The sequence below is a fragment of the Aythya fuligula genome, chromosome 1, assembly GCF_009819795.1.
Source record: "Aythya fuligula isolate bAytFul2 chromosome 1, bAytFul2.pri, whole genome shotgun sequence".
In the NCBI taxonomy this organism is placed as follows: domain Eukaryota; kingdom Metazoa; phylum Chordata; class Aves; order Anseriformes; family Anatidae; genus Aythya; species Aythya fuligula.
Genome location: NC_045559.1, coordinates 75655508 through 75679206, shown reverse-complemented (window position 1 = coordinate 75679206; position 23699 = coordinate 75655508). Strand labels below are relative to the sequence as shown.

The window sequence follows — 23699 nt, the reverse complement described above, 5'->3', positions numbered from 1 at the left end:
GTACTCTCCTCAAGCAGTGCAGTTCAGACTGGCGTGACTTAAATGGCCATCAATTTTCACATTAATACTCCAGGCTGTGAACTGCAGAAGCTCACGAGTGAACAAATGCACTGCTTGTCCTGCCCCCTCTGCTATTGTTGTGGTAAATTGCAACAGAAGGGTATGGTGAACATCTGGGGGAGGAAACTTCTCAAATTGTCTAGTTTGAACCACCAGAGTGTGTGTGAAAAACACACAGAGCGTCAAACAGAGTGTCCCTTCTGCAGTACGAATGTTACCTGGGATTGACATTTCTCTGTTTTAAGTCATTCTTAGATACTACCCGTACGGTGTTTAGCAATCGTTGGCTGTAATTAGGCTATCACAGAATGGTTGAGGTACGTTGAGTATCTATAGACTAGAGAGAAAAATTAGCAGGGAAAACTTTTGCCTCCCAAAATTCAAAAAGACAACAGATAACATAATAGAAAAATCCTGGATGTCAGAACTTTTTTTTTTTCATCTCCAAAGAAGTTATATTTTAAGACCTGAGGTCAACAGCCCTTTTAGTACATATTATTTTATTACATTCTCTGAAAAAAACTGACAGCAGTGAAGAACAGCTTGTTCTACAAACCCTGCTCCTGCTTGCCTGCCTGCTGTTCCCCTTTCCTTGCAGTGCTTTTTCACTGCCTTTATACCTCATCCACTTGTATTTCCTTCGGACCTGCCTCCTCCAGAGCTGGGGTTCCCTGTGGATTGCTCGGGGATGGCCATGGAATAGGCTGGATGTCTGGCTTGCTGCCTGGCAGTGCCAAAGGGTAAGCAGTCAGGATCTTGACACACTGCTGTCAGGCTCTGCAGGCTCTGCTTGGCTCCTGCTTCTGCAGTTTCAACAGGTAGCCACTTCTGCTGAGGCTGCCTAAAATGCAAGAAATCCTTTTGCAGGCCACACGCTGGCATGCCAGGGACTATCCACAAGGAAGCCTGGCTCTAGGAAGGATTTGCCCATTGTCCCTGCCATGGCATTTCTGACACCTGACATCTCCATTGGGGTCAGAGCTGCCCACGAGCCTCACAGACTCTGGCCAGACCTTGCAGCGTCACTGCCAAGGTATGAACCCAGGGGCATCAAGGCAGAAGAGAGGAGGAAGCTGACATTAAATGGCTTGCATTGCCCAGCGCACAGTATGGGCAGAATGACAGCTATTGTGAGACTCCTTGATGGCTCACTTGGCATTATTCCCAGTGCTGCTTCTGAATGTAATACCTACTTCTGTGTATCAAACAGAAAAAGAAGGCAAAAGCATGAGACTGGAGGTAGGAAGAAAAGACACAACAGCACCAGCTCAAGAGAGCACTAAATTCAGCTCAATTTTCAAACTTCTGTATTTAAAACCAAACCAAACCAGAACCAACCCTTCCCCTCAAAAAAAACCCACAACACAACAACAACAAAAATAGATTTTTTCCAAATGGGGAAAGCATTTTTCCTCCTGACAGGGACATGTTTGAGACATTATGCCAAATATTTATTTAATATTATCAATAAAATTAAGCTGACACCTTCAAAATGAAGTTTCTAAATGTTACAAATGAAGTAGTTAAAATATTTTGTCACGTTACCAATGGCTAGGCACAAAAGTGCCTTTAAAAGAACTAAGTAAGAAAAATTGCTATTCAGAATTTCAGGCTGATGTTGCTCAAGCAGTCTTTTCTGCCTAATTCTAAAAATGGTGATGGGAATTTTTCTTTGGATTTCAGTGGAAGTACTGGGATCCTGAATAGCCCGAAGAGATGCTTAAGATTAGGGATTTGCTATTCAGGGAAGATATATTTACAAAAGAAGGTGTAAAGGAATACTTTTAAGATCCTATCACAGCATAAAAGGCTCAAGGTCCCAGTAACCTCAGTGGCAGGAGGACAGAACCATTAATTTCCTACTGAAGACTGCCTTGCTTTAGGGACATGGCTTAACGCATCACAGTATCTATCCTTTACTCTTATGAACATAGGCTGGTTTTAGAGCAGTTTTCAGCTGATTGAGGAGTTATGTAATTGCACCAATTACATCCAATTACATAATTAGAGTAAATAAGTAATAATATAATTAGGTGCTGTAATTATGTAGTTATGACAGGTAGCACTAATGCTGATAAAATCCATTATGAAACTTGCTAAGAACTGTGGACAGGGCACGCGAGAACAAAACTTTTAGGGCTTTGTTTTCTGAAGTCTGTCATTCTTCCAATGGGCAAAATAATTAATATAATTACTATGCCTACAGCCTTTTATTTTTGCAAATGAATGGAGGTACAAGCCATAGGCTAATTCGTATCTCTCTCTGACTTGCTGCAAAAAATTCAGTAACTAATCATCTACATTTTTTGCCTCCATTTATCTATTTGCAGCTATCAAAGCTTTGGTGAAATCTGCATGTATAAATTGCATCGCTGAAAAGAGAAGCCTGAAATTTGGATGTTAACCTTCAGTGTTCCAGCTATCACATTAAACTGTCTCCTCTGACAAATGGACACAAGGAACATTCAAAGATTGCTGTATTGATGCAATACAAGTTATGTGCATCTCTGTGGGTTTACTAGGGATGGAATTTCTGGTCAAATGGGTCAGATAAGAATTTTTTTCTGCTGGAATGAAAACTCAATAGGGGAATCATTCATGTAGTTTCTCAGTGCAAATATAATGCATGTATCCAGCTTTTCAAAGTTTCTGTATTTTTGGATATGAAGTAATACCTGTCTGACTTCATAAAAGAAGCCTGGAAAATAAAAAAATAATAAGACCTACTGCCCTGATTTAATATTAATTAATATTTCACCCAAGAACTGATACAAGATAGTGTGCCAGAAGAATGGGCATCACTAAAAGATCTAAAGTGCTTTATTCCCATCAACATCTCCAAATAGGCACTGTCTAAAAAGTTAGAGGTGAATAAACTATGCGTTGTTTTACAACACATTTTATACATTGTACCTTTTTTTTTTTTTTCTTAGAAATAAATATATTTTATATGAGCTGGGCTACTTATTACTTCAGTCACTTCTCAGAACAGTGTGCTAAGCACTGAAGCAAATTCAGAGCTGATGATCTGAATATCGCAGCGAACATTAGGAGCTTGCACCAATGTCTATGCTCCAGAGGAAGAAAGCAAAATAAGTCCTCTGCCCTAAGGACTTCTGAGGCTAGAGACACAAAACTCATAGAAATGCCTTGAAACAAGCAACCCCTGGAACAGAGATTAAAGTGAACTTGGGAACCTGCAAAAATGTTTCCTCTGAGTAAGGGCTGTATTTTTTTTTTCCTTTTTTCCTTTCCAAACCTTCAATCCAGATGCTTCACCGTTTGCTGAACAAATGATTGGTAAACAAGTATCACAGTCAGTCATATTTTGGGGTCCTGATGGGTCTGGACAATAAAGAAACAAGACTACCAGAAAATGCATACATTTCCCCTGGTGTTTAGTTATACTGATAACCACTCCAATGTTGCTTTCTGGAATACAGAAGTAGAGAAGTACAATTAATAATTGGTTCCTAACCACAGTTGTAGGCATAGTGAGAATGACATTTGGAACTAAACTTTACTTTCTACTAAGAAGCTACTGAGGCATACTCCAAAAATTGACCTAAATATATATAAGGATGGGTCTGAACCTTGAGGATTAGATTTGAGTAGAAATTCTCTTCAAGTACTCTGGCTGTGAAAACACAGAATTTGATCCCTTAAAGCTACAGAAACACCCATAAAGGCCTACCTAATTATAATAAAAAACTCATTGAGCTAGGAGAGCTTTTCCAGGTGTACTATTTATGGAATTTCACATTCTGTATCACCCTAAATGTAAATTCTCAGTCCTCCTTGTCCCCTTCAAAAATGCCCTGAGACTGAGGTGTTCTTCTACCCTCCCACACACTTTTCACTTTTTTTTTTTTTTTTTTAACTCAGTGATAGCAAAGGTTTGCCACACTTCATCCAAACAACAGGTGACCTTTCAAGGATCTCCTTCTACCTTTAACCATCTCCAATTTATTAATCACCCACAGGTCCTGCCAGCACATTCTACTGTAAATTCAGACATTCTCCAGGTTTATCTTCCACTACATATAGTGTTGCCATATTGACTTCCATAACCTTCTGGCTTAATCAATGGCACTCAAATTAAAAAATAACAACTTCTCTCTCATTTTCAACTTGATGGTCAATCCATCTTCTGCCACAATGTCAGAATCATAGAATCATAGATCATCTGGTCCAACCTGTAACCTAGTGCTGTCAAGTCCGCCACTAAACCATGCCACTAAGCGCTACATCTACACGTTTTCTGAAGACCTCCAGGAACGGTGACTCAACCACTTCTCTGGGCAACCTGTTCTAATACTTCACAACCCTTTCAGTGAAGAAATTTTTCCTAATATCCAGCCTAAACCTCTCCTTGTGCAACTTAAGGGCATTTCCTCTTGTCGTATCACTTAGTGCAGGGGAGAAGAGACCAATCCCCAACTTGCTATAGCCTCCTTTAAGGTAATTGTAGAGCAATTGCACAGTAATGTTATCCCTTACAGAGCGAAAAATGCTTTTGAACAATTATTTCCATCCTCCTCTTTGCCTATAGTGCCATTATTAAGTATTGTAATCCACTGCACGTCTTGCATCTTTTCTGATATGCTGGGCATTATCTTCAAGTCGATTCAGCAAAGGAAACTTCATATTCTTTTCTTGCCGTTGACTTTGAATGCTGCATTCCCTTCTCTTCACTATGCATTTTGGACTCCCATCTGAACTACAGTGTCACATCCCCATAAACTCCCCATCAGCCTCATTCAGTGATGAGTCAGTTCCACTGGTAAGTCCCAATTCCCTTGTGAAAGATTAATTTGAAGTTTGCCTCTCTTGTGCTAGATCCTAAGCAGAACTTAAATCTCTTATCAGGGACTTTGTTACCTCTTCCAGAATCACAAGAGTGGTTACTCAGCCTCCAGTCAGCTGAAAAGTCTTAAGCAATTTGTTTCCCTCTTTGTCTTAAGGCCAAAAACTGCTATAATGAATGTAGTACATCTTGCATATTTTCAATATAATTTCATTATTATCATGCTGGGTTTGAAACACGCGAAACACATAAGCTACATCAGCACCAACAGATGATGACACCTGTAAAACTACTTCTGGGTGTTTCACTTTTGAATCTTCTTTTGGTCATAAGCAAAGTTATATCTCTCAAATTCTTCTAGCTGAATCTCATACTTCCAGGAAATTCCATTCCTCCAGTCAGATTATTTTATTTAATTTCTTAATAAGTCCTTGTACCATGTGGTATCAAGTAATCTCTGGCTCCAAGATAAAGAGTCCTTTTTTTTTATTCACTCAAATGTTTCCAATTGATTCTGCTTCACAGATACAGTATTTCTGCAGCACACCTACCCTACGTACCTCTACCTAGGGTAGCATACCTACCATATGTACCTCTCCCTCATCCAGAATAGCCACTAATTTTATATATACTCATGGAAAAAAAAAAAAAAAAGAAAAAAAAATAATAAAAAAAAGCCCTCTTTCACAGGGTTTAATAATTCCAAAACCTTGATTACTATTAACCACTCAAACCACCAGTATTCTGCCATAGAGTGTCTTTGAGAAATCAGTACAGTGCTTGAGGTCACATGTTTTGGCACTTTTCTGTTAATGTTTTAGGTATTCAAACAGGAGTTCTGACTACTAATGCAAACGTAAAATAAATTAGTGAATTGCATCAGAAAATTCAAACCACTGCTGCCACGGGATGAATACACTTACTATGAATATTAATGCATCCCTGAAAATTAAACATTAATACTTAACATACATACTCTCAAAGTTAAAAACCATATAAACATTGCAGGGAAAGAGAGGAAGAAGAGAGTAGGAAGGAACAGACAAAGGAGACAAGTCCTATAGCCCAAAGATGTTGATTCCATGAATTAAAGAGCATTTCTGAGATAAGCTAGAAATATTTTCAGGTAAGAGGACAACTTGACACTATGAATAATTTCCTGCAATGGAACAGAGAATACAAGCTTTTGTCTTAGCTTTTCTATCTTACCTGTCATACAGAAGATCCATTACTGCCTAACAGCATAAATGCACTAAGCTGGTCAATAGGACTGGCAGTTCTAAATTTCCATGGACATAGGCAGCTCCTCTGTACTTGAGCACTAATTCCCATGACCTGCTACACTGCCTTCCCACATAGCAGTAATAGCAATTATAAAAGTTCTGTTTCACCACAGCATTCAGTTTAGACCTTCTGTCTAAACACAAACCGTTCTTCAAGGTAAGCTCTGCACAGGTCTGTGCAATGTGAGTCATCTACTCCAACTTCAGCCAGCTCCCTATTAGGAATCTTGTCTAAACTAATCATTTTGGCTCTCAATGGAGTGAGAAAGGCACTGCCATGGTATGTCACCCAAGCCATCCTAGACACCTATCTTAAGGCAGGATAAATGACACAGCTTTCTATGCTGACATCTATTTAAACCAGGTGCCTGACTTTCAGACAGCTAAAGTTAAAGGAGAAGGCTCTTCCCCTTGGCTAGGCTTAGGACTACATGTATAAGGGCACCCAGAATTTCACAAGCACGATTGAGTAGTACGCATAATGAAAAATTCAATGAAAGATAACAAAGTAGATATTCTCCATAAGAAATGTGGCTCCATAAATACATGAACAGCAAAGCCTGATGTGCATTTGGTTACACTCTCCTTTGGGATTCACACATATGTTAGCTCTGCAGCCACAAATCCCAGCATAGGCCCTTAGCAGTGCAGTAACTGACAGGAAGTCCACTAGAAGAAAATGGTACACCAGACTATCACAAAAGGTAGTAAGAAATGTCCCTTGAATGCCACTCTTTGTGGGGCTGTTCTGGAATTCCTCAAAAATGAAGCCCCAAACCAGGTACCATTGACAACCCATCCCTCTCTTTCACTGGAAGGAACTCTCTTTGACAGTAAGCTGGAAACGAAATGTGATTGAACATCTCTCTGCCCGCATGTCATCAAATTTCTGTCTCTGACTCCAAGTCTGAATCCAAAAACTCTTCATGACGAAGAGTTTCTGCAGCTCTTCAAATCCCTGAAGCAGTTCTTGGTCTTTTCAATAGCTTGTTCAGAGCAGTCATAGGAGAAAACACTAGCCTCTCAACACTAACCCTGTGCTTCACCGTTCAGCAGGAGACATTATTTTTCTGGATAGCAGCCCAGAGACACTGGACAAAGCAGTAGCAGTAGCACATGTTATGCATGCTCCTCTGCCTCTGGTTTGGCTAATGAGGGAGTGGAACCCACAGAGCATGACAGCATGAAAGCCAAACTAGCAACTGTGGCCTGTACCTTCATCTTTTTCATTATGTTTAAGATTGGGCTTTGTTGCAGACTGTCTAAGACACGTGAAGAGATTTTTAAAAATACAGATTGATGCCTCCCATTGTTCAGACAGAGGGTAAAGGACAGATATGCTCTGCTCTAATTGCACAAAACATCTCTCAGTTGCATAAAGTACATGCCCAAATTGACTTACCACAATCATTTGTGCCACATAACTCTCTGGACCAGTGTATTCAGTTGGATCTTTAACTTTGACAAGAACTATAAAGTATAAATAATGCCACATGTTGTGTTCTGACTTTATATGCTCCTCAAACGAAACTGTCTTGTTATCAAATTTATCTCTCTCCAGTCCTGCAAAAGACATGAACATAATATTAAAAAAAAAATCAACATAAAAATACCCAAATCTGTTAAATATGTTGGAGAAAGGAACCTAACTTAATTTAAAGGTTCATAAATTTGAAGGATCCTAATTTAAAAGCTATAACCACATAGAGTAACTGCCAGGCAAGAATATACCAGGCTAGAAGGCATTCCTGACAGAATTCTTTCAGCACAGAGTTTATCCTCTTTTGTGATATTTCCAGTTAATAACAATAACAATATAATAAATATGTTACAGTTTTACAGTGCCTTCTATGCTGAAGGCTATAAAGTACTTTACAAGTGTTGGCTCTGATTCTTTCTAAATGTATACTGGTTAGCACACAGCATGCAATCTCAGTCCTGATCTTGTGAAGATTTATGCATGTGCTTAGCACCAAGCATGTGAATAGTCCCACTTAAGCTGCAGTGGGATTGTTTGTGCACTTAAACCTAGCAGTGAGGGTGAGTCTTTGCAGAGATGTAGTTGTAAGAATTTCATGTTATTTTTTGTTGTATCCAGTTGAATCTCTGAAGAATAGTGCCATAGTGAGGAAGGAGAGGATTCACAAATGGTTTTCTCCATATTACGGCTTTCCTCCTTGGATCTCTTGTAGAGCTTTCCACTGATACTAAAGCCTCTGTGCACTGTGGCTGTTCATCCCTGTCAGTACAACCATGGAAACAACACCCAGTCTACAAAAAAAAGAAGGTATTTCTAAAGTCCCCCAGGGGAGTGAAGGTCTGCCCCTTTTTGTGACTGCACCTCAAAACAAGCGCGATTCATCTGTGGGCTTTGTGAGGATGATTTTCATTTAATTCTTTTGTTCCCTGTTTCATGTCACCTTCTGAAACAGGCGGATTTTGCCGTTGTTACCCTTCTGGAATGCACTGTGCTGTGAAATAGCAAGCTGTACTTTCATCTGCATCACGCTTTGTGAAATAAAGTCAGCAACTGCACCAACTCCATTAGTGGTGATGATGCGAGTGTGAGACACAGCTCTTCTCCCTCAGATCCTGGGTAGAGACTGCGAAGCCACCTCTTAGCAAAGCTTGTCTTTTGACTCCTAAACCAAATCTGTTTCCTACTGAGAAGGAATAAATTTAGAACCAAACTTGGACATTTTTACAGACTTTCTTTCCAGAAGATAACCACCCCTTAGGTTCACACTTTATTTATTGAGAAATAGTTCATTTTTTGCCTTTACCCATGAAATGTCTCCATAGCTCAGAAACACTTACCACAGATGAAACAGGTTGTCTTTAGTATTTCCTCCTTTTTCTGCTTTTCACTCCTGAGATCAGCAAATGTATCAATTATGACTCCAAAGATTAGGTTCAGAACAATAATTATGACAATGAAATAAAACAGAAGATCATAAACAACTCGTGCAGCAAACAAGGGCTCCTGAAACAATAATAAGGTTGCAATAAGATACAAAAATAGCACTTCTCTAAAATATTAAATAACATTTTCACATTAGCTCAGCAAAGCTGTGCATCTTTCTTTTCATACGCCAACTTCTGTTAGCCTTACTTACAAAAATAGATAGGGACTACCTATACAAGTAGGCAAAGAAGATTTGGCTTCATATGCCATATATGCTATCTCTTCAGTACTGCTGTGGTCCTTTGTGCTGTTTCCTATAGCAGGAAGAAGAGACTAGCTTGTGTACCAGATGCAGTGTAGATGCATTACTGTAATCTCCTCTACTGAAGATAATTATCTTCCCAGTACAGAAACAGGGATATACAGTTTCTAGTTCCCACTGACAGCTATGATAACTCTTCTTAGTATTGTACTGTAGCACATAGGGATATGCTGATGGTATGTTCTTGTGAAATATTCCAAACTGACGCCAAGTTTGCACACTGAACAACTGGAAACCAGGGGAGAGTGCCTGCATGATGACAAGACCAGTCTACTATACTCTGTCCAAGCAGAGAGCATCGATGGTTCTAGCACTATGCTAAACCAGTGTCCTGGCTATAAGCGGGCTAAGGGTGGGAAGACCACTTTTCTGTCTTCCTAGAACAGCATGCACATGCACACACACACCACTTTGAAATGCTTATATTCCCTATTTTACCATAGTTTTGTATGTTCACATCTTAGCTATTTTCCTTCTTGCAAAGGATGGATTGGATTCTCATTAGCATCTCTAATAAAACAGCAAAGTCATTCTGTGGCAAACAGGAGAAAACATTCAGTGTAAGAAGGAGGAACGTAAAATCCATGTTCTTCTCTTCACCATGACACTAACTTGAAAGCCATTGATTTTCTCAGCTTCCCACACAGTCATTTGGATATGTGCTACCTTCTGTGACATGCTTTAATGTAGCTAGCATCAGATTACTACTAGGTGGCAAGGGTCACTTTCAAAATTTTTAAGTGTTTATAGACTTCATTGGGATGGTCTGCAGTCCCTCCAGAACCTCCTGGTCTATGAGTTAGGACCTAGATTCCTACTACTCACACAAGGAGCTCTTCCATCCAGATCTGAGTTATTTGTCTCTGGACTCTTGAAAGCTCTGATGAAATATCACTTGTGAGTTTAATCCTGTTATGGTGTGGCCCACCAGACAAAGTGCAGCTAGATTACCTTTATTTATGCTGTTCTTCTTGAACTTAAATCAAAATGCATAAAACCCAAATATTATGAACAGCTTTTAAATGAACTGCATTTTGAAGAAGACTTCAGGAAGAGGACTTCTACCGTTATGTATGGAATTTTGTTTTGAATTTGATGCTAGTTCAGTATAAATAAACAACAGAACCCATTCCAGGGCAGATGCCAAGCTGAAATTCAGCTAAAGAAGCACTTTAGGTACTAGAATGGAGAGTCTTGACATATACTCATTAGTCAATCCTTTTCAAAAGTTTGCACTTATAATTCTTAGTGCAATAGCAAACTGATCCAATCCAGCAATACCTCTTAGCAGTGCTTAGAAGGTTATGACATGCTCCACTTTTCAAGAAAGGATAAACTACTGCCTAGAGTTTCTTTCTTCAAGTAATATCACACCAAGCACAGCTCTTCCCATTAAGTATTCCATCTGGGATGTAAAAATTACATGGATAAATCAACTGTGTAACATTAGAGCAGACTAGATAAAAATACTGTCTATAACCTCCAAAAATTGACTTTGGCATTCATGAGATGCACAGGGAGTAATACATTTCCTCAGCCAAAACACTTACGTCTTTGGAAGGCTTTCTGAGCACGTCTCCCACACCACCACCATTTCGCAGGCCTTGGTTTAATACCGTCACAATACACATGAGCAGGGTGTCACAGGTCCTTTCAATTCCATCTTCCTCTTCCTCACCTATAAACAGGAAAAGATCACCTTTATGAATCACAGCATCGAATAATCACTCATGAAACAAAGCCATGATTCTCTATGAGAGAAAGCAACTGCAATACACATCTGCCTTTTATATTCTCCAGCTAGAATTTCAATGATCATGCCTATCCTTTTGCATGTCACTGCTGGTGACATACTTAGATGCAGCAGGCATATTTAGCCTGAAGAGAGACAGCAAAAATCCCAAGCAGTTATCCCACCAGTAACTCTGTTAATGACCCAGAGCTGCCATCTCTAGTCATGGGAGTATCCCTTCCCTTGCAAGTACTCCCACTGGTTTCAGTATGACTGCTTTTTCAGTGGGCCTCCTAAGTGCACAGCTGACATGCAGAAGAGAAGCAGCATAAACACAGAATTAGAAGCACATTCACAAAAGGATCGTCTTCCTGTGAAATCATTCCTCTATCTACTAATGTACAAGCCAAGTCATGTTAGCATTTCAAATCATTCAGGAGGGGCTGGCTTTTATATCAGTAAATCTGTCCATGATCTTTCCACCAGAGCATGTGCCTAAGTGCAGGTCTGATATGCATTAAATGAAAGACTCTCACTGACCTAAGCCTGAAAACTTGGATTCTATTCTTATCACTGCTGCAGAACTGCTATGTGGTTTTGGCCGAGCCACAGAGGGTACTATTGTGCAGGAGGTATTTGAACGTGCAGAGGAGCTGGAACACTAGTCCCCGGAGGGACTCCCTCCGCCTTGGCCAGAATTCCTCCCACCACGCACTCCCATGTTGTGACTGCATCAACAGCCTCCTTTTGAAAAGCCCTGCTTGAGTTTTTCCTGGTGTTCTGCAGGCTTGTGCTGAAGGGTCAGGACTGTAACTGCTGGCTTTCCTGTCTCCTTCTGCCTTTCTTTTTAGGGATACATTTACTTAAGCAGTGAAAGCAGGAATTCTCACTTGGTTCACTTCATGCACTTACTCGGAACACAGTTCAATAGATAACAACAGCCTGCTGCAATAGTTAGCTGAAACAGCATATTTAACAACTCCCAAACAATCACACCTGGGGCAGAGATACAATGAACTGACTGAAAGCATTCACATTACAGACAAGCAATTTGGACTTTGGGCATGGGTTCCCAAACTGTGGTGTATGTATCGCAATAGATACTTGCAGAACAAAGGTGGTATCTGCTGCTTTTGCCACCACTGCTTTTGCTACACAAGCAAATTAAATGGAAACAAATTCCTGATATAAGAAACTCTTAGCAAAAGGAAAAGGAAAAGCAAAAGCAGACACCGGGATAGACTTCCCTGGTGAATTATACAGTCATTACTGACACTGCTACCACTAATAACTCCAGATAAAAACAAACAAAAAAAACCCTGCTCAAATATTGAAACTGAAAGGACTGAAACAATGAAACCTTTTTTTTTTTTTTTTTCCTCTGTCACATCTGGAAATTTTTTTTTACTCACACTGTGATCTCATTCATACCAATTGATCACCTCTGCTTTTGCATCCTGTTCCTGTTTCCTCTTTCCCAACTTTAATTCATTAATATTTTTGGAACTAATATTTGTGCATGAGAAGATGACTGTTCACAACAGAAATAAAAAAAATAAATATAAAAGCCACAGCTTTTATTTCATTTATGTAGCTAGAGAACAAATTTTCACTTTTCCCAAGACCTGGGTCAGGTGTTGGAAACAGCAGATGGTCAGGTTCTGGTGTCATGATGTCAATCACAGGGCAGTACAGGGGGATGATAGAAAGATTCATTTCAAAAATCCTCATCTGGCGGTCCACAGCTACCTGCCTACTTAGCCTGAGCTTCGACACAAGCAGGGGCAACACATGAGTGCTCACATGGACCTAGCTGAACTTGCCTAGAGTGGTACCATGCCTGTGACTGGAATGAGTAAAGAAAATGTCCCGTTCTGCAAAGAAGTGTTAGTGCACCTTTCTAGCACTGGTCTCTATGGGCTACAAAGCATGAAAGGGAGGGATAAGGCTGAGGCCACATACTTAGGATGTGAAGTTCCTTTAAGTGGTTTAAGCACTTCATCAGGCAAAGACTTAAGTGATATTGAAATGCCCTTGGAGGGAAGAGTGGAAGACTCCAAGGGAGATGAGACCAAGTATTTGGGGGCTGGCAGCTCAGTGCAGCAGAGAAGAAGCAAGCTGTAGACAGGACGTGTTCTCTGAGTAAAGTACTGAGTAGAGTTAATGAGACCAGCTGGTTAACTCCCTCACCAAAAGGAGCAATGACTGAATGCAGGCTCAACCATTAAAACTCAAGGTAGAGGCACAATCTCATCAGAACAAGTGATCAGCAGTGATCTGATCTAAAATGCCAGATTTTTATGTCTCTGCTGTGGCCCTGAGATGTCACTGAGACCATTTTATGTATCCTACAGACAGCTGTGGATTTCTTTATGCTGCTACACCATGAATCCTACCAACTCCCAGGCTGGCCAGCCCTTGCAAATCTCCTGTACTCATAGTTTCGCCAGAAGGGAGATCTGTCCCAGGAGAAGACAGAAGGTAGAATAGTACTTTTTGACAGGTGATTCATTGGCTAATATTGATCTTTAGTTCTCACCAAATGTAGTTTCTCTAATGTTATCGGACGAATAAAAGTACTCCAAGATGAAGTGCCAGTGTACCTAGATGTTCTGTATAGCCCCCTTTCATTATTGTTTAATTTTAAAGAAACTGTGGCCAAGAAATAAGAAATGTGAGATTTCTATCATTTAAAGAGCTTAGCAAAAGCCATACTGCATCTCTTTTGACTGATTGATTACTTTTTGAATATAGCAGCTTTGCCAATAGCTCTTGGGGAGAGACTGTTTTCTCTATCTAGTCAGACAGCTTCCCATTTTGTTTATGAGGTCTGTTTACACACCAGCTGGGGCTGAAAAGTCTACTTTTATAGCCCTCTCCCCCATACCCTTGATCATAAAAGCTCAAAAATCTGTACTGGGAGAATAAAGCATGTGAAGTGGTGTTATACTGGAACACAGGATAGGAAGGAACCACTTTTGTCCGCAGCTTCAGCCCCTAGCAACCACACACAAGTGTAGCAGTAAGTAGTCTAAGCCTGTGGACCATCTACTGCACACACCCACACTGCACAAACTTAACAACTGTAATGAAGACCATACACAACAACTACAATGTGTCACAGGATAAGAGCAGGAGAGATGGAGTAGCACTACTATCAGAGGTCCTGAGTGATCATGTTGCCTCAAACAGCAAATAGAGCAAAGCACTCTGTCAGCTTGATCTGTGACAAATTCCTTCCTGAACCAATGTCTGGTAACTGGCTTGACACCAGTAGAACACACCAGACAAGCCTTTTATTTTAATGAAGCATATTTAAAGTTGACAGGGTCCTTCTGGTATGCAGATCAGTTTCATAATGCAGGTATCAGAGTAAAACCAGATGGACTGATCTGCTGAAGTAGAGCAATTGAGCTTTTCACTTGCCACAAGCATGAAGAAACACAACTTGCCTATCACAGACATGGCTTGCAACAGTCTGCATTTCCTTGTATTTGCCACAAGCTAGGAATGCATAGATGGACTCCTGCCCATGCTTAGCTGAGACACAGTAACTCACTAAAAGACAGATACTTGGTCCTGGATCTGGGCTCTTACTCTTCCGGCTACATTACAACGTCAGCCTAGATGCATGTAAAAAATATACACAAGAGCTTTCTGATATATGCTACACTGTTAAAATCAACTTCTGTGGCCCTAAATGAATCTAATAGTGGTTCACTGTGTGCAGGTGAAGATGCTGCAGGTAAGCAGCAAGCTTTTCCTCTCAGCAAAGCTAGCTCAAAAAAAGAGACGTGTATGTTCAAGCATAATCATTCAGTACGATATTTCAACAAAATTAATGTTGATGCAATTGGAAATCAGGTGTGGGAAGCACTTGCATTATAGACAAGTTCCCAGCTGAGCTCCAAGCCTTCCAGGAGTTGAGTACTTCTGCCTTCCAACAACAATCATCACTTTTCTCATGCAGTCGTAATAATAACACACAAATCCCTCAGTTCTAATTGATGACCAATCTGGGGAGGTTTTGTACTAACCTGGGTTAATGTCTGGGATGCTTGTGGAACAATTCTCTTTTGCACAGGCACCCATCACTGATGTGAGGGTTGTAGTGGGGACTTCACCAATACCTAAGAAAAGAGCAGAATATTGACAAAAAGACAGACACTGCATCGACAAAAAGTTTTAGGTCATTATTTTTCTAGAAGCAAGTCACTGATTTGAAAAGTTGAGAAGAAAAAGCAGAACAAATTACACCACCAACTCCTCCTTCCTCAAACAGTCTGCCTAACAGCTAAAAGCAAGCACAGGGAACAAAAACACGGTTTTATATTTATAAACACTGTATATCACAACTATCCCCATTTCATCTCCTGAAATTAATGAATCTACATCAAATGCTGCTACTTCTGGCTAGAGCAAGATATATTCAAAGCAAGAAACAACTGTCAGATATGAAAATAATGTCAGTTTTAAAACCATTAGATAAATTATTCACAAAAGCTGACAAGAAGGACACAAGCTGATGTTCAGTTATTCTGAATGTAGAATATTTAAGAGTTTTCAAGGATTATAACACAGTTTGGTACTCATTTGTAAATATGTATGGGTTCAAGTAAAACACTAATTTAACATTCCCAAAGTGGGTAAATGTGTACATCAGCTTGATTTTATCAAACCAATTTTGTCTTGTGCATCTTCAACAATTTTCTGCATTTCAAATCACAGATACAAGAAGGTTTAAGGAGAAAAAATGAAGGCAAAATCATACAACCAAAGTAACAGTCTAAGACAATCTCTGTAACATAGAAAACACATCCACTCTGACTCTCTCTTTGTGCTATTTTATAAAGAAAAAAATTAAGCACTTGTCTTGGGATGCATAATGTTCCATCCATATACCATCAGCATATTTTCTTGATGAGTGTTTGATAAGAAATGGCAATGTATAAAGCCAGCAAGAATACGCATGCAAACACACCACAAAAATCTGTTAAGAACCCAACAGAAGAAACACGAACACACAGGAACTACTGCACTGTATCAGATCAGTGCTCCAATAAATCTAGCTTCCTTTCTCCTAAGACAGACACAATTATTTTTAGAAATGAAACTTCAGATTATAAATTCTGCCCCAAAATGAATGGTAAATCAAATATAAACCAATGTTGCCCTTTGAAGTTGATCAGTGGCAAACAGCAAGGTCTATAAAAGAAATTCGCTAAGTTCCTTTTTTCCTGTGGTTATCAAATAGCTATATGGATACATCACACTCCCCCACATCAACAAGTCTTCAACGAGCTTTGCCTCATTTGTGTGCTGTAGGTCCTGAAATAGCAAAGCTAGGAAAAGGCTGACAAACACAGAGCGCACACAATCTGGGGTGGATCCTATTCGTTGTTCTATGCTTGCATACAGGTCTGAAGAGCTCAGCATTTGGGAAAATCATACCTCTAGGAATATAATCAAAAGCTATTTTCAGGTCTTTTTATGCAGACAGCTACTTCTCTGTCCATGCTCCCAGCAGGCTGGTTGGCAGCATGTACAAAGATCTCAACCCACTAGACATACTTTTTTCTAGCAAAGTGAGTTTGTAACTCTCTGTCCATGTTGGTGAAATTTTTCATTCTAATAAATTGAAATCCTGGCTTTTTAAAAAACAGTTTAAAAACTTCCAATGATTTTACTGAAGACAGGATTATACACTAAGAGTGGTGTTTGTGAAAAACACACTGAATTTAAGAGATACTCCAGGAAATCTCACATCAGCAGAAGTGTGGATTCTGTAATAAATTTCTGTTGGATGAAGCTTAAATAGTAATCAGATGAATACATTAACTAAACATTATAATATCACATGCCTCATGAAGTACACAGAAAATCCCAAGCACTACTTTTAAGGTGGGATGAGAACCAATAGAATCCACTTTCAGTTGCTCTTCCAAATACTTAGGAAATGCAGGAATTTTTTCTTTATGTTAGCATGAGTTAGAAAATGCTAAAAGAAAATGTAATAAATCAATTGTGAGTGCTGGATTTTAGTATTTCAACAGAAAAGCCTAGTGAAAAGCAACCCTACACATGAAATTTTACCCAGAGACTTAATTTAGTCCTAATGTATATGGAGTTCTGCTTCCACAGATACAAGCACAAAATCAAAATTTCCCTAGAGCAAAGTTTGGTTAGTCAGACATAAAAGGTGTATTTTGGAAATGAATTTTAAAAAGCAGTACCTGCAACAGGGGCCCTGATTTTCAACCTGTCGACCTCCATGATGAAGTCATCCTTCAAGAAGAGGAACCCAATGATGGAAAAGAGATAAACCAGGATGAGGGCTAGCACTGCGGTGAGGATAATGGAACGACCATTCCGGGTAACGCTTTTTATCACATTTAGCAAAGTTTCCTCTCTGTATACCAGATCAAACAGCTGGGAAAAGTATAGTGTAGAGGAAAAAATGAATAAAGATTAATAAAAATGAATGTATATAGATACTACATAGAAACATAATCTGAACTACTGAAACATACATCTAGCCATGTTCTGTAATCTCAGCTTCATAAACACACAATTCACATTGATTTCAGTGGGAACTGGGGATATAGGAGAGATAACGTAACACGGAACTTGAAATTTTAAGACATATTATAGCAAAATCAAAAGCTAAAATGTATACTTATATATGAGTCTGACCCAGACACAAGGTAGTAGTAACCAACAAGAACCATTTTTTCCCCATATTCAAAACCAGGATGGATTAAAATTTTAAAAAAGCATCTCCATACTATGGATCTACATCCACAAATTAATTTTTCACGTAATTTCCCATCTGATAAATATGCATGGGCTGCATCTCAAAAATGCACTCATGCACACACATAATTACATGTCTGTAAGCTGTTTCTTTGAGTTCATAGGATCATTTAAAAGTCACTCATGTGAAAGGCTTAGGGCCATTTCTTTTTAGGACAAGGTTAAATTCATTGCACTGTTTGTATAAAACCCCAAACTGCTCTTCTTTACCCTGTGCTGTATGTTTTCCTAATATTTAATGTAAGAAAAGTATACATGAAGATAATACTGCTTTAAATGTCAAATGCCTCAAATAGCAATTAAGTGTGATAAGGGCTTTTCAAGAAACTATATTCAAGAAACTATAGCTTTTTTTCTCTTCCAATTCTATTGATGTGTTATAGTGCTTTGGACCTTATCTATAATATATGTATTTCCACTTCAAAACACACAGATTACAGATATAAAGTGACACACTGTGATTTATCAAAATGGTCCACAGAAGAAGGTATTAGTCACAATTCACAGATCTGAAATCCACAGCCTTGTAAAAGGATTAATAATAAAGGAAGAAAGAGGGAAGACAGTTATCATTCATCCCATACAAGACAAAGCTTAATATGAGGAACAAATGCAGGATTTTGGAACACTTTCACTACAAAGTGAACACCTGTAAGTAACTTAGGAATGTGGACAATTATAACATCCATGAATCATGGACATTTGTTGATAGCAGTCACTGAAAAAAGTAAGCATTTAAAATGTTTCTTAAACTACACTGCAGTTCAGACAGCATTTTACAGTAAAGAACCCTTACTCACTGAAGGAGTAATACGATTCAATGCGCATTTTTTAAGACAGACATTAATTAGCAGGTGAGTTGCATCTATTTGAAAAGGTTTTGCAGCTAAAGCCTCAAAATCTTGACTCGTCTGAAGTCTGTGCAACTTTTTGAAGGTGACTTTAATGTCAAGATATGGACCTGGAAAACAACTTCATCAGGAGCTCCGCCACAGTGAGAACTGAATGCCTAAATTTTAGAGTGCTTAACGCGCCTCTATGAGATGCTGGGAGTTCACTGCTATTTAGGAAGCTGAGAAAGATATGACAACAGGAAGGTGAACGCATGTAAATGGCCACAATTTAGTCAGTCTACCTAAATGTTTCATGTTTTAGTAAAAGCAAAACAGTTAGAAAACAAGAGCAGTGAAACACCTTTTATTGCTATTCAGCATGAAGGGAGCAGTTAGCTGAGTTTAGCATAATTTTGTATGATTCATTTTCACTGCACCTGTATCATATTATAAAAAGGCATTCCATCTGGGTAATGGCAACAAAAGAAAATGGAAGTGGGATACATTAATAGTGATGAATCTTCCTGCTACACCAAAGGCATGCCATCTCTATTCCCTAAGTCACTCTTTTATGTATTAGGACTGCAACATGAACTGAGGAATGGGATCTTTTGGTATAGGGATGATGCACACACCAGTGGACAACTCCTGTCCCAGAGAGATTACAGTCTGAAGACACAACTGATACAAGATATAGGTTACAACATACACAGAATAAATGTATGATGGAGAGGGACAGAAGAAAGAACCAGACTGTGTGATGATTTTCTGAAAGAAACGGGCAAACTTTCAGCTCTAAAACAGATAAAACAATTTCTAACAGAAATAGGTTCTAATGAAAACAGCAGCTCCTAAGGGGCAGCAACACAATGGCACGCTAAAAATACACATGATTTGGCTTGATTGTCAGGAAGAAATTGAAGACAGCTGCATGGGTAACGGTATTTTCTATTTTTGCAAAGTTTTCCCCTCCGCAAAAGCACACTTACCAGGAAACTGTAGAAGAATTCATGCACACAGAGGCCCAGCATGCAGACCAGGACATATGCTACATGATAGAGAAAAGCCATGTCCATGATGACTGCTCTGTAGCCACGAGTAAAAGTTCCACGGTTTCCAACAAAGCTCACCAGAAACACTATTTTGTTGCAAAGCTGTGGGGTGTAAACAAAGGCTAGGTTTACTCCATCAGAAAAAATCCTGTTCATCTTTGCTGTAGCATGCAAAAAATCTAGATAGGCTGCTTTGACTAAATGCTCAACTTTTAGATGGCTGAAGTTCAAATAAGATAAATCCATCTCCAAGGCATGCTGGGAGTGAGTCCATGAGAGTAACTGGAAGTATATCACCCCTCCAACCCTGCACTGTCTCACTGTGATATCTCTGATATATCTCCATAAATTAATGAGTAAGCAGGGTGAGATTAATGTCATAAGGCATTAAAAAACAACTGGAGAGTGAATTCCTAACAATTCTGAGTTCAGACCTGAGACCATGCAACAGCAGCTATGAATGCAACTACAAGGAGAACAATAGTAACACAACAGCATGTGTATGGGGGATGGGTGGGTGAGGGTGGGGGTGCCTACCATAAAGCAAAACAAAACAAAACAAAACGGCATTTTGGAAGTATGGTATTTAAGCAACGGCATCAGATTTGCCATTGTTCCTAAGCACGTGAAAAGCATGTTCCTACATGTGAAAAGCAGTGCCGAAGTACACATGAAGGAACTAACCCCATGTGTTTGGTAGTCCAGGTCAAGCAATAAGGACTCAATATGTTTCTTCTTTCAAAAATTTCACATGGACAAGCACTGCTTGCTTACCTTTACCTTTGACTATGTCCCTGGGTATTTTCAAGCATGCACAATTTTCATAGAATTGGTGGCAAACAGCCTAATAATTCGCTGCCTGGCATTAAGGTGAATTAGAGCTGTAGCAGTCAGGCAGAAATGTAAACAGATTACTTATGAGCATGACTTATATGAGTATGACTTATTTTATAAAGCTCAGTAAGCATGCAAAAAGAGACATGAATAAATTAAGAATCTGAGAAGGGCTGAGATAATTTTTAATTTTGAAAACTTTCCTCAAAAATATAGATTTAAGCTCACAGAACACCTTACAAATTTGTGTCAACTTTGCTGAGCATGTTGGTAGAGAAAATTATTCTTTTAACATGAGGAACTGTAAATTTGATTCCTTTTACTCAGCATTATTTCTTTTAAATTTCATATTGTTTTTATTTTTAAAATATTTGCATATGAACAAAACCAAATCCCATTTTTTTCAGCTTTTCAGTTTGCTGATACTGCTCTTTCAGGACGACTGGATTTTTTTTATATATATATATTTTTTTGCTCAACCCGTGAACCTGAAAAGGAAGTTCTTCGCACAGTTCTAACCAAGGGATTTTTTAATAGAAAACCCTTAATATCTCTGCTTCTGCTGAAAATTCTGCTTGCTTTTTAAGTACTTACATTAGCAGCACCAAGAAGTATCAAGGTAGGACCAAGCCCAATAGTATATATAGACCTGAGAATAACAGACACCAAAAAGGGTCGAATGCCAACAGGCTTGGAGATGAAAAACAGCATTGCTGTACAAAGTGCCACTGCAATCCAAAGGAGGACTGAAAACAATGGAGAAAGCGTGCCTGTATGGAGGAGAAAGGTAAAGTTGAGAGAGGCATCTTTGGAGACTCTTTTTTTTTTTTTTTTTTTTTTTTTTTAAACCAAGAAACAGATCCAAAAGATCAATTCCTTTGCCAATATAGCTAACAAAAAGCATGACTCATGCATCACAACTGCTGACCACAACTTGCCCTAATTGCAGCAAGAACTATTATTATCATAGTATTGTTGATTTGCACAGGTAATAATAAGAGCAGCTAATGAAATTTCCATTAAAATCCAAGGAGTGCTCAGAGATGAAACAGTTTACCCTTCTCCTGGAGCAAGCCACTAATCAGCTCCCTTCTACAGGGATCATTAGGACTCCTTCGGTCTAATTCCATGATTGCTCAGCTACAGAAATAGCTGACTCTTGGGGTAGCGCAGCAAGTGGCATGATGCTGCAGCGTCACATTTCCAATCTAAAGAGCACCAAAGCATCCTGCTTTTAGAAAAGTGGCTTTCTTCTGAAGGGCTGCAGGCATTCAGCGGGAGGTAGCCTCCGCCTCTGCACGAGAGCAAGACACTTGACGCAGTGGGAGGCAGCCACGGGGAGTTGGGCATGAGAAGGCAGCATCTGCATTGCCAGGAGCTGCTGAATAGCCGAGCCTTGCTCCTGGGGAGGTGGTGGGTCCCTGCTCTTGCTGAGCTCCCACAGGCATGTGAGCCGCTGCCTTCAGAGTCAGTCTGTGCAAGAAGCTGGCTCCAGGCTCTCCCCGAGTTCTGAGTAATGTCCCTGCTTTCCTTCTCTCCTCTGCTTAAAGCCCTGGAAACACACCATGCTGCTCTGATGTATAAAGCACATTCAGATCTCAGGGCACTGTCATACTCGTACACTGACTCCTATTGTTATCCGATGAACTGAAAGGTCAGTGACAAGGGAGAATGGAATAGAAAATTTAGCTAGGCTCACAATAGGAATAACATCTATCTGTTTGGCAAGAGATATACAGCTAAACAGCATCAGTGAGATTAGAAAACAATGAGGTGAAGCCCTGTTCTCAAAATTCAGATGGCATCCAAACTTTTCCAAAGTTTGGAAGTGTTTATACCCTTGGCAAGAAGTTCAAGGTCAGCTCTGCTGGGTAGTTTCTTTGCCAACAAGATCTGGAAACTTTTAATGGATCCTAAAAAACAGCTTCAAATTGGAGTTGAAAGGTAAGACCAAAGCACTCAGTGTTTCTTTAACAGATCATTTTTTCTTCTTCCCTACTGCAAGTCAAACAATTTCATATCATGTAACATGAGCAGATATGCATGAAGCAAAGAGACCTCATCTGGAGGGTAATTTCGCTTATGCTATATGATATAAGAACTGCAGAAATCTACTAAAAGGCAGCATTCTTGGGATGATTAGATCAGTCCAGGCACCTCAAACATGTGAGCATGGCTGGATTTACACAAGGTGAAGGGAAAAAATGTGAGACAAACTCCAGCTCTGAGATCAGTTTTTGGAGGCTGGAAGTAAGGAGTCTGCCTCGTGACCATGCTAATCCCCTACGGCCACACTTATTGTTTATTGTTCAGCAGTCTCTTTTACTGCTACAGGCACTAGAAATTGGAATCCTGAAACACACTATCACTGAAATCACTGGATTACTGGGGCCACTTAAACTAATACTACATAAATCTGCAGTTCCAAGTATTAATACCTATTGACTGCAGACCAGAGGATTTCCGTGAGTATAGATTAACTAAAAATTTAGTAGCTTAAAAGGTTTATTTTTAACTCTTTGTTTATTCTTTCACCCTGCATAGGCTCTGACGTGTGTACCCTGAGCAGCTCTTCAGTTCACAAGCAGAAAAGCACTATGTACAAATGCTTCCTATTTCCACAGCAGAGCCCTGCAAACACAAGGCTACGGAGATGCCTGTGCTGTGACCTGCAGAGACCGCCCCACAGGGTGAAAGGGCAATGTGGTCTCCATGCCAATATACTTTAATCTGCTGCTTTTCTGTTTAGCCAGCCAACAGGAATGTTTGATGGTGCCAATTCTGGTGTTTGTGAAAAGTACATGTATCTACTAGAAGCTGGACTGCTTCCACCAGCACTGTTCACATGCCATCAGACAGAGGTGACTTTCAGTCACATTACTGACTGGACTGGATAGAAATCAAAGACCCAGAGATGAATGGCTCTACTCCCATTACCAGTCTTCTTTATCCCAATTAAGCTTGTTTTCGATCCAAAGAGACCTCCTGCTAGTCTGCTGCATTTATTTAATGAAATTTATTATTCATTATATTTCCTATGATGTGATGAAACAGAGAC

General features: G+C 39.5%; 1 protein-coding gene across 1 annotated transcript in view; it reads right to left on the bottom strand.

Annotated features, from left to right (window-relative positions):
* Window positions 1–23699, bottom strand: part of ITPR2 (inositol 1,4,5-trisphosphate receptor type 2) — a 266820-nt gene that overhangs the window by 18300 nt on the left and 224821 nt on the right. The window contains 7 exon segments of the mRNA XM_032186220.1: window positions 7553–7713; window positions 8968–9133; window positions 10928–11055; window positions 15147–15239; window positions 17343–17538; window positions 19745–19909; window positions 21236–21411. Coding sequence (XP_032042111.1) covers window positions 7553–7713; window positions 8968–9133; window positions 10928–11055; window positions 15147–15239; window positions 17343–17538; window positions 19745–19909; window positions 21236–21411 — 1085 coding nt within the window.